The 16262-nt window shown below is 41.1% G+C and overlaps 1 protein-coding gene across 1 annotated transcript in view; it reads right to left on the reverse strand.

Moving 5' to 3' along the window:
* The window catches only part of Astn2 (astrotactin 2), a 935232-nt gene that overhangs the window by 791548 nt on the left and 127422 nt on the right, over nucleotides 1–16262 (reverse strand). Inside the window, exon 2 of the mRNA XM_036178556.1 lies at nucleotides 11893–12080. Coding sequence (XP_036034449.1) covers nucleotides 11893–12080 — 188 coding nt within the window. The remainder of the gene's footprint in view (nucleotides 1–11892; nucleotides 12081–16262) is intronic.

Raw genomic sequence — 16262 nt, forward strand, 5'->3', positions numbered from 1 at the left:
TAAGTAATGTGTATAATGCTCATATTCCTTTGATAGACCATTTTCTAACAGCTCTTGGAAAGAACTTCTAATACCTCCACGAGTGTCAAAACCACAGGTGGAAAGCCAGGGCCCCAAAATATTTCTCCGCCTCAATTCCAACCTCTCATTTGTTTAATCAAGCAATTTACAGGGAGCAAAATAATTAGTGGCTTTAAGTGTTTTTGATACAACCAGACACTGCAATCAGGATAAATCATCTCTGACATATGCCCACATCCTTCAAGTGACAGATGACAAACAAAAGCAGGGCAAGGTCCTTCCTCACAGGCAGAATCATTGAGTTAATAGAAGAATTATTGCCTCAGCAATCCACTCCAGTCCTATTGAAAGAACAGTCCAATTTATCAAAGCCAAATGAACATTAATTGCAGCAGTCTGGTAAGTTTTCCAGCCGCTATGACCTTCATTGAATTTTAATCCAAAACAGATAAGATTGCCTTCCACACAAGAGGAAACGACACAATTAGCTCAAAACGACAGTGAGACTATGAAGTAGAATCACATAACCAGCGCGCGCGCACGCACACGCACACACACACACACACACACACACACACACACACGCGCACGCACACACACACGCACACACACACACACACACACACACACGCACACAGGCACGCACACGCATGCACACACGCACGCACACACATGCACAGACACATGCATGCACACATGCACACATACACGCACACACGCACACACACACACACACACAGAACACAGATTCAATGTGATTTAAAATTCAGCACCAAGGAGGGAGGCAGAAAAATGGTAAACACAACTCCACATCTGCCATGGCTCATCCCCCTCCTTCATTCAAGAGGGAAACTGGGAGGCGGGAGGCGAGATGAAGAAGGTGGCAAGAAGTAATGGAGACAGAATTTCAGTTAACTGCTGTAATTAATGTTATGTCTCATTGGGGAGAGATTAAGAAAAAACAGAGAGGGAAGGAAGAAAAAACAAGTATTATTTTGCTATTAAAGACGCCCTTGAGCTGGGGAACATGAGCAGAAGCTTGAATTGGGTAATTGTTTGACTGCATCACTGGATCTGCAGACAGGATGAATGCCCTGGTGAAGTGGTGATGTGAAATATAGTTGCATGGAACATCCACCAGGTAAGGTTCTCTCTGCACACAGTGACAGATTTTTCTGCTGATAATAGTTTATAGCACAGGAGGGCAAAGAGTGAGGAATAGTAGGAACTACACACACACACACACACACACACATGCGCACAGCAAACAAACCCAGTTAAAAACCTAAGTGCCAACAACCTGTCCCCTAACACTGTAACCACTCTTGTAAACCTAGAAGTATTGCTTTGTGCATGTGTCCAGGGATGGTTATGTGTATGTGCATGTGATTATGGGAAGCAAACATGTCACAGTTTGTGTGTCGAGGTCAGAGGACATCCTCAGCTGTCCCCTGATAGTCTTTTGTTCTCAGCAGCATACACTTGGCTAGATGGCCTGGCAGTGTCTCTATCTCTGCATTTCTCTTATTTCTACTTCCTATGTTACAGTGGAGTGCTGAGATTACAGATGAGCATGTTCCATGTCCTGCTTTTACATGGGTTCTATGTTACAGAAGGAGTGCTGGGATTACAGATGAGCATGTTCCGTGTCCTGCTTTTACATGGGTTCTAGGCATTAGAACTCAGGTCCTCGCACTTCCACAGCAAGTGCTTTACCCACTGAGCCATCTCTCCATCACTAGAAGCATTGTTTTTGTGTTTACATTCACTCTGAAATGCAAAGCATAGACTAGATGACTACAAAAATCAGCATGGTGAAGAGAATTATAGTGTACATATATAGTGTATACCAAGCTTCTGCAGTGTAAAAACAAAAAACAAACCTTACATAATAAAATAATGAAGGAAATCAGCAGTGGCACAATATTACTACATAAAGCACAAGGATTAATCAAATTTCCTGCCTATACTCTGTGGGTAGGGAGTGACTCCAGGGGGGCTATGCCTCTGGCAGGCCTTATTACTGATGAGGATAAACCTGACTACTTGAGTAAGGCAATGTGGGTTGAATAGAGGAGCCCAGGAAGATACTGCCTATATCCCTATCCCTGGAAATTACAGGTGCGACCTTCTGAAGCAAACAAGCAAGCAAGCAAGCAAACAAAATCAATGAAGATTCGGTTAGGGACTTTTCAAAGAGAAGTACCTCAATGTGTGCCCTTACCCCAGTAGTATGCATGCTTCTGAGAGGCACAGAAATGAGAGGAACCAGGAGTGAGAAAGCTAGGACAGAGGAAGAAACTGGACTTGAGCAGCTTCCAGCACAGGCACCCCAGGGTCCATGGTAAGCTGGAATCAAGGACAGATCCCCCTTCAAGCCCCAGGAAGAAGCACTGTCCTGATTACATCATCGTTTCAGATTCCTGGTACCTGCAACAGTTTAGAACACATTTATTTTGTTTTAACACTTCAGTTTGTGACAATTTGCTAGGGCAGTCTCAAGAAACGAATAGAATTGGCATCAGTCACATTTGACCATAGAAAAGTCACTCTTTTCTTCTAGCAATGCATAAATATCCAGGGTAATGGCACTCTGAAACTGTGAATACCCTGTTCTCAAAGTTCCCCCATCTATTTTAGTACACATGGTGGATCTTGTCAGTAGTAATTATTACAGTGGCAACTGCCTAATAGTGGCTTTCTGTTTCCCTATTTCCTTCTGCATTTATTAATTGGAAGCTCTACTGTAAAGAAGAACTGTCCCATCTGCCCCATTTGTTTAGCTAGTTGATTACTTCTAGCAGCATTTCCAAGTCGATATTCTTAATAACTCCAGCCCAACTTAACTCAGAAGATATTTAAAGAAACGGAAATTTAAAGGCTAAAGAAAAAAGGATTCACTGAGCTCCACGCTAAGATGCTTTAAGAGCATTTTATTAACTTATTCTGCCCTCAGCCCAAGAAAGAATGTGGTCTCAGTGGTCTCATTTACAGCAGAGGCGGGAGTGAGCATTAGAGAGATTTAGAACCACACCTAATGACAAACAGCAATAAGGGAAGATAACAAATTGGACACACAGCTGACTGTCTCCAAGGCCACATTATTTCCCACCATACCAAGCTAAGCTGCCTGTTAAGCACAGGAAAGAAGAGAGAAAGAGAAGACAGAATCTGCAAAAGCACCCCAAAACTGAGCTCAGCACCCATGTTTAATGTCGATGAACTCAAATCATATGGGTAAAAGAATAAACACTGGAGAAGGGAGGGAAGAGAGGGAGAGAGGGCGGGGAGAACCCGTGGTGTTATACGAATAGTGCACAACATCACTGGGTCCCCGAAGGAGAAGCAGTTACAGAAGGAGAGGTTAGGGTCAAACTGGCCCCTAGGAGTCACCAAGTCCCCTTGAGCCTCCTGACACTGTGGCCTCCTCGACTTCACTCATTTGAAAGCATTGCCTAGTCCCCTCTCTCCCTGCAACTGCACCACCTGCAAACCCACCTTCTCCAATGTTTTCTCCTCTCATCCCTAGTCTACAAGGCCTAGTCACACACCTTCTTCATCCCACAGAATGATTTCTCTGTCTTCCTTTGACATTGGAGCCTCCACTCATCCCAGCCCTGCCCTGCACTTTCCCTCCTCCCCCACCACTCTGCCCTGCCTCTTGCTCTCTGTGCCTCCCTTTGTCATTGCTTCTCTGTTAAACCTGTGGTTAAAAGATTTGTCTGTTCCTCCAATGTCCCCTATTTTCCTGCATCCCTCTCACTGTTATTGGCTCCACATTCTCTCAGTTTGGTTTCTCCTTGCCATTCTCTTTCTCTGGTTGTTTCCACTCACCTAGTAGAGACTATTTCCTCAATAAATACCAACAGTTGTCTACCTTTCCTGTCTAGATTTTTCTCTGCCTCCTTAAGCCTCTATCATAAAGAATTGATTGCTACACACATTCGCTTCATCTTCCAGAAGCCTCAGAGGAACTATCTGCAGGGCCCTTCCTAAAGCTGATTTCTTTGGTCTCCAGGATGCCTTTGTTATCTTTTTCCAACAGGGCTTTATCTGACTTACTGAACAGACATGATAACTGCCTCCTTATTTTCTATTTGTCTTTCTTTCCTTCCTTCCTTTCTTCTTTCCTTTCTTCCTTCTTTCCTTCCTTTCTTCATTCTAAAGACTTATTTTTTGTTGTGCTTAATTTTTTAAGAAATTCATACATTAAATACTGCTTCTACATCACTCCCACCTCTGCTTTTTCTTCCAGCTCCTCTTGTGCACCCTCCTAAATCCATGACCCCTTGTTTATTATTGTTACATGCACACACACACACACACACACACACACACACACACACACACACACACCTTACTGAGCCAATTTACATTTGTTCATATGTGCATGTGTACCAGGCTTGACTGGGGATAGGTCAACCTATAGGGGAGCTTGTTTCAAGAGGAGACTGATTTTTCCCTCTCTCAGGAGGCACTGACCACCCATAGTTCTTCATCTGGAGGCAGAACACTCACTTTCTGGCCAGTAAATAAGGATGGTGCCATTCTGTTCCTGTTTGCCATGGCATGTGCACACATCCCCTGTAGAGAACTGCTTCCTGCACCATTGGCTCTGTGGTTGGTCATGTGATGTGTTTTGGCCCACAGAATGTGCAAGAACCAACATCTGAGCATCAGATACATTTCTGTATTTTCCTAGATTCCCACCAGCTGTCTTGCTGGTTCTCTTTGCCATATAAACCAAATGTCCCTGACTGGAGCTCTGCTTCAGGCAAAGTTCCAGAGTAACAGGGCATGTAGGGTTGAGACACAGCCCCTACAGCTGCCCACACTTAACATGTGTGAGAAATGAAACATCCAGTCCCTGAGACTGAAAGGAGGGTAACTGTGGAACAAATAACTGGATGATCTAGAAGTGTTGGGTATTGTGAAGTCTAAGGTGTTTTCAGCCTCGATGTTGCAGTGAGCTTTTATAGTTCGATTGCTGGGTGGAAAGTCTTAACACTACAGAAGCTCAGGGTAGTAAGATTGTATCTAGCTGAGTCTGAATTTAAAGCCAGGCTTGTAGACACTGAAATCTCTGTGTTGGAGCTCCTGCGGATGACAATAAGGGTAGTCCTCTGGGTTCCACATCCAGGTGCACTTAGTTGCATGTGTATCCACACAAACTTGTGCATCTTCACACACACACCCACCCACCACCCACCCCCCACACACACACACACAGAGAGAGAAGAGAGAGAGAGAGAGAGAGAGAGAGAGAGAGAGAGAGAGAGAGAGAGAGAGAGAGAGAGAGAGAGAGAGAGAGAGAGAGAGAGAGAGAGAGAGTTTTTTAAAGTTGCTTTATTCATTTGTCCTTTCTTTCTAACAGGTAAGATTTTTATTGTTAGATTGCATGATACACCTATCATTACATGACTGTGAAAATCAATGGATGAAGGAATTAGTGATATGTTGTGAATTAATGAATGTACTTTTTGGAACAATGATCTAAAGCCATATCACAGAGAAAGCTTTAATAGGTTCTATTCAAGTTTATTCCAATATAACACAGATCCTTCAAATAAAGCTACTGATTAAGAATGGTAATAATAGTTTCTTAGATTTATGGGGCATGTTATAGTCCTCATGTATTTCTCATATATTATGATATCAGAGAATCATAGATCATCTAAATTTGAAGGAAGTGCAATAGTCATTTCATCTATTATTCCTCGCAGAATCCTAATGTTTGGGCTTCCAACCTTGGCTGATACAGCCTTGTAGACAAGGGTTATGCTGAACCATAACTGAGCCATTTATTGCTCGAGAGTTTCAGTGCATCAAGAGAAGGTCTGTGCTGCCATAGATAGGAATTTTGGTCTCTTCTAGTGTTATCTCATCGGGGTCCAACAGAACACATCTGTAGCATTTTCTGTGGGGAGCTCTTTCTAAGAGAAAAGTGCTTTAAAATGTTCTTTCTTCTACATCAAACTACATATTTTTTCATCACTCTTCTAAAAATATTTGTCACAAAAAAGACCAAAGATTTTTAAAGAAAAATCCATGATAAAAGATATTGATCTCAAGTAGTTTCTTTAATAACTTCTGTGGAAATCTTTAAGACAAGACATGCTGCATCAAAATGAGATGATACCATTGTTTAAAGGAGGCATAGAGTGGAGTTATATGTCCAACCCTGTTAATGATAATTGGTAACTATTTTTTGCTATAAGAATCTGATAATTGCAAAACTAAACTTATTCTGAAATGTCAAAATAATAACAGTAGCAACAGCAAAATGTAAAAACAAATAAACAAACAATAGCTACATTAATGCAAAGAAGCAAGAAAAATTATGATAGTGTCTGCTAGGTGATTTTGCATCTAGCCTAAGGCCACCTGGAGCAGATGAACTCTTCCATTCTAAATAAGAAAACTTCCACAAAGAACTCCAGGCAAGTAAGGAATGTTGAGAGCAGGAGAAATAATTATTTTCCAGGGAAGAGAGTGCCAGTTGGTTATTAGTACCAAATGGTCACCCTGAAAACATATATGTAAGTAACATTACACAGATTGAGCAGGTTATATATAGAAATATATCTGTAGATGCATGCATATTCATGAATCAATAATTAATGAAAAGAGGTCATGGATTTTAAAGAGAGTGAGGAAGAGTTTAGAGGGAGGAAAGGGAGGGGAAATGATGTAACTATATTATAATCTAAAAATTAAATCATAAAAAAACCTTCTTTTGTTATTCCTCTGTATACCCACAAGTCAAACAAAGCTGACAGAGTGACTAACACTGAGTGTTGGTGCTGACTAAGAATGCAAAAGGTCCTTACAGGATTCAAGCCAAGTGTTTGCTCTGACTCTGTACCTGAAGGCGAGTTGCTCAGCTTCCTCTGCCTTTCTTTACTCTCATCGATACACGGCTGGCATGAGCAACACCTCTCTCCCACACTGACAAGGTTCCAAGTTCTATCAAGTGTTTTGAGCACCCGGAATGAATACTCCATAAATATCAGGCATGATAGACCCTTACTCCAGCTAATATTTTAATAACAGGTTTTGCTTTTTGAGCACTTACTGACAGTCAGGCACTATGCCATGTAGAATCGTGCCCAAGAACACAGACTCTCAATTTGTATACACTTAGATTCATAATCTCAGCTTTAGCATTTATTGGTGATGTGCACGAACAGGCTTCAAAATCTCACACATTGCCAGGTTCCTCATCTGCAAACAGGGTAAACCACAGCATTTTTTTTGAGGCTTTGAGGCAATTAAGCAGAATGATACAAGTGCTGCCTTTAGACTGTCAGGCTGAGAAAGTTCCCCATACCAGTGATCATTACTGTTCATTGTACAGGGCAGTTGTGAGTGTGAACTCAATTGACACTTAGGAAAAAAATCTTAAGAAGTCGAGAATATCACACCAATTTTATGAGTGGCAGAGGTGATCTGGCCAAAGATATAAAGCTAATGACAGAGAAATTATTCAAATTTGGAATTGACTTCTCAGCCATAAACCCCATTAATATGCCTATGAATTCCACAGAAGAGGCAGTAATTTTAAGAATACATTCATGGTATCATAGAATTTCAGCAAAGGACAAAAAAGAGACATGGTAGTCAATATATTACTTAGGTGAGAAACAGAAATGAAGCTTTAATAAAGTATTAGTTTTAACCTTTAACCTTTGAGTCTTCAAAGTCTAACAACTATTTTCATTAGCATTTGTGGGATTTTTTAAAATATCATGCACTTTGAGATCTAGCAAAAACTATGTGTTATGATGCACATATAAAAATAATTTGCAGAATAGCCCAGCAAGTAGTAAATACTCAAAAGAACTGTCTGGTATTATGACAGTTTCCTCTATATCACATAGCAACAGAGCAGCACAAATAAGACAAGACCAGTGGCTTCATACTTGTTCAAACACTGACTGATGCAACGGTAATATTAATAGTCATCGTCTCTGTGGACTCACTATGTATCATGCATACTAATGTCAAGTACTATTTATATATTCTCTTCACTCTTTGAGATTGATATAATCAGTATGGTTTTATAGATAAGAAGACTAAGTTTGAACAATGCTAAAGGACTCAGTCAAGGTAAAAGCAAGAAGAAGACGAAGGAGGGCAGAGGAAGGGAAGTTAAATTCAGAGCCAGCTCAGCTGAATTTCAAAACCTTGCTTTCTTCTGGGAATTTAACTTCTTCCTGCGTGGCTGAGGCTGGCAGCAGCTAAGGCTAGTGTAGGAGAATGAGATGACAGTCCACTGCCTCTCTCTGAACCTTGTTCACTGAGAACATCTTTATTGGACCATCCTTTGGGATACTGATAATCAGATGGTGAGCAATTTGAGGATTAGGGAGATGCTCATGTCCAGATGTAAGAAGCCCAAGGAGCATTTGGCTCTACCTACATAGCCATAGACTGTAGAAGGTAGTGATTTTCCTTCATGAGAGAGGGAGACACAAACTGTGGATTCTCACCTCCACACATCCTTCTTTGAGATTTCCCTGAATGACTTGGTCTTCTCACAAATCATCTTTAACATTTACCAAAGATGAAAATCATGGCTCATGCACTAACCATGTGGCATGAACTTGGACTTAGGGACAGCATGGTCCTGGAACTGCCTCCACAGTACACTGTCATGAGCAAGACAATTTGCTGATTCTCAGATTTCTCATCTTAGAGATGAGAAGACATGTTCCAGTCATCCTTAGATCCATTCTCAATGGTCCCAAAAGTAAATGCTTCTCTTTGTGTTCTTGCTGAACTCTATGTAGCCATGAAAACAAGGACAGAGACCATGACTTTTAAATCCCCAGTTGTTCAGGGTACTACAGGCAATGATGAGTCGAATGTGGACTTCCATTCTCCCATTCATAAAGTAGGATAGTATAATAAATTAGAACATCTCTACTTTTTAACTGAACTGCCCCCCAGTAACAAAAGCAAATGCCTTTATATGGCTCTGATGCAAGCTTTTCTGATCCAAGGGCTTGGTGTAGTTGTACATATCAGTACAGCTTCTATTCCATACATGACAAAACAAGAACAGACTAATTAAACACTCTGTACAAGAACACCCAGAGAGGATAGTAGGAAAAGCAAACATCATGTGTTGGCTCTGGGGCTGGCTATATCCCCAGAGTGTGGTTCCATGTTTCAGAAGCAACTTTTCAGCAAAAGCCATCTTTTGATCTCATGTTTCCAAGACATAAGTGGCCCTTGGGGGTAAGAGGGAGACAGTAATAATCTATCTAGATTCTTGACTAGTGGACCACAAGTAATAGGTGTGTGTGTGTGTTTGTGTGTGTGTGTGTGTGTGTGTGTGTGTGTGTGTTGCATAGACTATAGAGTATCTCAGCCTCTCCATTCCCTTCTTTGCTGGTAAATCCTGCAGGGAATTTCAGTGACATCTTGTTCATGTTGAGTTATTCTTTTTAAGCTGAATTTGCTGAGCAAAGAAAAATAGTAAGGGATATGATCCTGGGGAGACTGTCTGATTTACTGAAACCAACACTAGGCCTGGAGTCAGAAAGATACATTCAGGGCTCATTTATAATTGAGATAATCTGATATAGGTTACTGGGTTACAGGGAAAATGTATGTAACTAAACGTTATGGCATAAGATGGAAAGTAACTAATAAATATTAATCAAAGCTAAATCTCATGTCCAAACATTAAAGGCAGAAGAGCAGTCACACCCTCCACCCTGTTAACATCAGATGGTACTTCAAAGCCCATGGGGAACTGAGCAAGCACATTGATATGGTGTTTACAAATTTGCACCCAAAAATTAGCGTGCAGGCACCCACTTGAGTTGGCATGTGGCTGCATCATTTGCTAAATATATATATATGGAAAAAGTCTACCACACACATTCCATGAATAACACAAAGGCCTTGATTTGTTCCTCCATGTGATGAGCACTCGTTAGGTCCAAAATTAACATTTCTATCTGGCTGGGGTGTGCGTATGTTTTTCCAAAAAGAGAAAAATTCCACGATCTCACTCAGTCCTAATCAGAACATCCATTGCAGTGTTGGTTGAGGAGAAAATAAACCAAAGTTCTGTTCCCCTGTATAATCGCAGTAAATAGTGACTCTTGATGGAAGGAAGAACTGACTAAAATGGTAAAAGAGGCCTTTATTCAGATCACTCATCTTTCTGAGCTCTGCTTCTCTCTTTATATATGTTAGGGACATCACTTTCCTGTTTTTATTTATTTTTCAGATCCTTTCTAAAAGTTAAGTTGAAGAAATAACTTAGGGTCAGCTTGTAAGAGTATAACATTGGGGGACAACTGGCCTTGTGATGATCAGATGTCACCCAAGCCCACCAGATGTACTTTCTGTATCCTGTATGTGTCTGTTGCTACTTTTCTGGTTACAAGGCACAAACACAAATTGTAGGGCTGAAGATATGATACCAGTGGTAGAATGTTTGCTTTCAAAGCACAAAACTTGGTGAGTTTCCCCAGAATCCATATGAAAAAGCCACATGCACCTATAGCCCCCGCACCAGGAACAGGTGATAGAAGAATTCCAGAGGTTGCTGGTTAGCTAGTCTCACAAACCAGTAAGTTTCAGGTTCAGTGAGACAGTGTGGCTCAAGAAATAAACTGGAGAGAGATAGAGTAGGTGCTAACTGTTGATTCCCACACATGGACACAGAGGGACAGTGCTAACTGTTGATTCCCACACATGGACACAGAGGGACACACACACACACACACACACACACACACACACACACACACACACACACACCATGAATTCTAACTTTAAAAAAAAAAGCGGCTGGGTGGTGGTGGTGCATGCCTTTAATACCAGCACTCTGGAGGTAGAGACAGGTGAATCTTTGTGAGTTCGAGGCCAGCCTGGGCTACCGAGTGAGATCCAGGAAAGGCACAAAGCTACATAGAGAAACCCTGTCTCGAAAAACAAAAAACAAACAAACAAACAAATGAAAAAAAAAAAAAAAAACACTACCAATAGAAGACTGCTTAGCTGATTGCAGCAGCCTCCTCAGAGGAGAAATAGTTTCACAGAGTTATGTCATTCAACAGACCTGGAGGAGGCCTGTGCCTCTCTGTGCTCCTAATTTCATGTCTAGCATGCAGGTGATGTGCTACGCTTTATGCATTCTTGGTTTACTACAACGAGGTAATTTTCACAAAATGTGTACAGTACTGTGCTGGATAAATGAGAGATAAATAAATAAGAAAGTCTCCAATTGAGAGACAGCAGAGCCTACAGTTCAGTGCTGGCCTGAATACTCAAGAGAATGCAGGCTATGACACACTGGGTAAGTGTGATTTTTTTTTCTTCCCTCTTCCAGAATACTCAACAAATAGATTTTGAAAGAAATGGAGGCACCATCCTAAGTGCTGCACTGGCTACATCTGCCACATCTCTTGGTTCTACCTAGTGGTAGAGGTGAGCCTTAAAGCACTTGTTGTATCAGGGCACTGGGAAAGGACATCCTCCTGTGCCAGGACTGGTCCAACCTCGTTTGTTTAGTAATTCTTAGAGAGACCAATTATATGTAGAAGCACAGGACCCAGCTCTCATCCAAACAAGGCAAACACGTGACAGGTGTTAAACAGCTGTTCCCAGACATGTCAGCCAAAAGGCTAAAGAGTTAGATACCCTTTATTTTCGCCTCTGGAGCACAATTAGTTTGTCACAGCTGACAGATGACGGATATGATTGTGTCATTCCAGGTGACACCAGAGCATTCACCTGACCTTTTGAGGATCACACTGCCTTCTTACTGGCATACACCTATTCTTCCATCTGTGGACAATCCCATGCTTCTTTCTGTCCCCCACCCTCATCCCATGCCCAGTCACTCACCATTACAGAAATGTGGAGAATATGCATCTGTTCCTCAACGATCTCAGAAGGCTCCTGGAGCGTGGGAGCTGTGGCCTGGGCCAGCTGCCCTGAGCTGCTCATGGAAACATGGAAGTACAGTGTTCCATTCTCCAGCCACTGCTGTCTCCAGTGCACCAGAGAAATGTCCGCTGCTGTGCCAGACATCTCTGTAAGACAAGACCAAAAGCTCTGAGTGAGTTACATGCCAGGCTTCTGTGCTTAGGGAGCAAAGCTGCTTCCCACAGTCATGAACTCAGAAGCCAATTACTGTGTCAGGATGTTTTTCCTTATTCCACCTATGTCCAGGAGTCACCACTTCCATTTATAGATGGGAAAGCATGGCCAAGATACTCCTCAAGTAACACAGGACCAGAGGTACCACTTGATCTTGGTGTGTCTCATGTGCATTTTCCAAGACCTCATGTTTAAAAGGGTAATTCTTCTCCCAGAGTTTAGTGAAACTAAGCAAATGAATAATAGTGCTTCAGTTTTCCAAGGTTGCACATCTAACAGAAAAATAAAGGGAGAAGCATCCTTAAGTTCACATATGAATTTCCCAGATACCAACCTGGAAGTCCTCAGAGTAGAAGCTCAGAGCTGAAAAGACCCAAAAGAGTATACAGCTCAGCTTTGGTAACTAGGATCAAGCCTGTTTGGAGAAGGGGATGGACACTTGTGCTGTTGTAAGCCTTTCTCACGTGTTGATGAGCACAACTCCATTTTGGGCAATGTATGTTATGTGCTCCAACTCAAGAGAGCTTTGTCAGGGATGCCTGCACTGTTTAAAAGTAATTGAAAGGGAATGGTGATGGCTCTGTCAGTTAAGTAATTGTCATGCAAACATGAGGACCTGGCTTTTGATCCTGCTGAATGCCCCCCTTAAATTTTTAAGGTGTAGTAGCATGCTCATTTAGCTCCAGAGCCTGGAAGTAGAGAGAGTTAGATCTCTGAAGCTCACTACTCAGACAGAAAAGCAATGTCAGTGAGTTCCAGATTCAGAGAGAGACTATTTCTAAAAAATGTAAGCTGGAGATTGGTTGAGGAAGACACCCAATATTGATTTCTGGTATCCACTTACATATGTAGATATGTGCATAAATGCCCACACACTTACTTGAACAATTATACATTCATAACACACAAACACATACATACACACACACACACACACACACACACACATACACACACACACACCAGCCATTACACAGCTCCATTGATGTTAAGTAACTGGAAATAAATTAAGTCTTTCTAGTAAATTATTAAATCAAATCTCCTAATTTGAAGATTCTAAGTCTCTGTGCTTTTATCTGTTTGTAAAGACTTTTAAAAAATACCATATGAAAAGTACTTTTATTAAATATTATATAATCACCATAGACTCTTATTAGGTAACAAGGGTGACGGAAGAGGTTTTAAAAATAGTTTTGCTTGGATATTAAAAATTATATTCTTAGTGCTTTCTACTAAAGCAAGGCATCACTAGAAACATCTCAAAAAGACAAAGCCAATGAGTGCATCTTATGAATAAAAGAAAAAGAAGATGGGATTCTGAGAGAATTACTTTGGAAGTCAGATAGCCATGGTAGTGACCATATATAACATTAAGTCTTAGTAGTAACTTAGAAATTTAGCCCATTGAGGTCACAGAGGTGACATTTGGATATCACCCCTACAATACCCAAAGATATCATGTACACCCTCACACACAGAGAAGGACTGATGTGACAAGCCAAATTCAAGCTTTTCTTATCCAATCGTCTCTTCTCAAGGCAAATTTGCAGGCTTCATCTCATCTGGTGACACTGAAGAATCCCCTTTGCTCAACCAAATCTCATTGAATTTTCCTCATATACTCCAATCCCCAAAGAGAGGATTATAGGTTAGCAATTAAAAATCCTTAGAGCACTTAGTAAGGGCTAAGAAGAAAGTTAGTTATGAATTTTTAAATTAGCTATTGATTTATAATCATCATAATTATTAATAAGAATAGACTCTAATTCAGTCTTCATTTGCAGTGAAACAAAGCTGGAGCTATCCTTAATGTTGTTCTGTTTGGCGTTCCTGTCTATTGAGTAACTTTCAAAAGATAGCCAACATTCCAGGTTTCTCAGTCCCTCTCTCCAGCCACCTAGATTGGAGGCATTACCCTCCTATTTTATAGCTTCCTACAAATGCTTCTTTTCTTTGTTGCCTCCACCCACTTGCCTTACTGTTTATTCTCAAGCACAAACTACAACACATGTCATCTCATAGTACTGAAGATCCATCTCTAAACCTTTCTAGGGTTTCCTCCCTCATTCCAAATAAAAGACAAAGCAACCAGAAAATGATGACGAATTATACCAAGTGCATAGTTGTGGACTGCTTGAAGGGTTAGCCAGAGATGAATCAGAGATGGAAGTAATCACAGAAGTTGATCAGCGATTAGAGCCATAAACCCCAAAGGGCCTTGAGAGCTTTTGTGGTACTTCAGTAGAAGACACTGGCTGTGTCTTTCTTAGCACTTTCCCTCTTCTGAGGTGGGAGTGGTCTGTTCTGCCACCAACCCACATCCCAATACCAGCACTTGGGACACTGGCAGTCTTTTCTAGAAGCAGCCAGCTGTGGCACAGTAAGATGGAGGCCTTAGAATCAATGGTCTTGCTTAGCACATCGTTTGTTTTGCTAAGTGCATCCAAGTTGGGAACTAGAGATTCAGGGAACTCCAGCTGACATTTGGCCCTTGAAGCAGTTGTAGCTAAGCCAGCACCAAAGAGTCTAAATCTATAGGATACCACAAAAGCAAGAAACATCTAGCTGGTGCAGCCTGGTCTAGACTGGCAGAACAAGCCCAGGGATACTGGTGGGAATCTGAACTCCAGTCTCCTGAAGCTGTGAAATCCCACCACACATGAGGCTTTCCTCACTCATGTTCCCATGAGTGAGGCAACAGAGGGTTACAGATGGCTAGTGACTCATTTAAGGCCACTGGTGAATCTGTTCTCAGCTGGACTCGGTGGATTTCCAGTCAACACAATTTCTACAATGCCAATTGCACTTGCAGCATCTCCCTTTCCTTGACTAAATTAGCCCATGAAAAAAAAAAAAAAACTAGATTGAGCTCTTTGTTTGCTACAGAGATGAGTGCACAGTCAGCAGACAGTAAACGTTAAATGATAATAACAGTGTGTGAAACACAGTAAATATTGAATCACAGAGCATAGCTCTGGACTTACACTACTACAAAGAGACTGTTGTTGGGGCAATAGGAGAGGCAGCAGGAAACTGCAAAAATGAAAACTACTTTAGTGGAAGCAGAAAGCTGTGGTAATTCATTCACTCACTCATGCATTCATTCATTCATGCATTCATTCATTCAATGTAGCTTATCATGGCCCTAAACAGTTTCAGGCTACTTAGCAGCTCAGAGTGTAGACATAAATGAATTGCCTGTAAGGATTCTGTTAGCAACAACAACAACAAAAAGTTCTATGTAGTCTGCTGTCTCCAAGCCCCCTATCATGATCTCTGAGATTCTGAATTATCAGACTTATCCCTTCTCTACTGAATCTCCTTCATCATAAGCTATAGCCCTATAGGCCTTAATATATCTGTTAAATGTATGAGCTCCTTCTTGTATCAGGGAACAAGTATCTTCCTGGAACTCTCCTCCAAGAACTTAAAAAATTGGTTTCTTCTCAGTGTTAATCCTCCACTTCAAATGACACCTGCTCTGGGAAGCTGTACCTGAGCACTTAAGCTGAAGGACTCCTTTTTCAGTTCATCCGGTCTCTATTATGCTCCCTTCACAAAAACTTCTGATAGCACTTGTTACTATTAGAAATGTATCAAACATATTTACTCAGATATGCTTTTATTCTCTGTCTCTCCATGAGAGCAGAGACCTTGTATGCCTTATCTCCTGCAATTTCTCAAGCATTTTGAAAAGTACTTGGCATATCATAACTTTTCCGTAAATAGTTACTGAATCTTTGCAGTATAAGTAAATATATATTTACATATGTGTATATGCAGGGAGATACTTATGAAAACCCATAATAAGATGATAGACTTAGTAAAAATTTAATTCAGGATGTTAAGTCTCATCAGATGATTAAGAAAGAAAAATATCTGTTGGGAACTCAACATCAAGAAGGAACCGTCTTAGCTTGGAGACCAAGAACAACTCACAAACAGAGTAGCATGGCACAGTTGAAGACAGACACTGATGCTTTCAGAGGTGATAAGACATCAAGAACAGCTGGGAAATCCAGAAAATAGAGCAGTATATACATGCAAGAGTACAACAAATGCAAATCCAACAGAGGTAAGGATTTCAGTACTTGTGTTAAAGCATCTACTTTATT

The sequence above is a fragment of the Onychomys torridus genome, chromosome 2 (assembly GCF_903995425.1).
Source record: "Onychomys torridus chromosome 2, mOncTor1.1, whole genome shotgun sequence".
In the NCBI taxonomy this organism is placed as follows: Eukaryota; Metazoa; Chordata; class Mammalia; order Rodentia; family Cricetidae; genus Onychomys; species Onychomys torridus.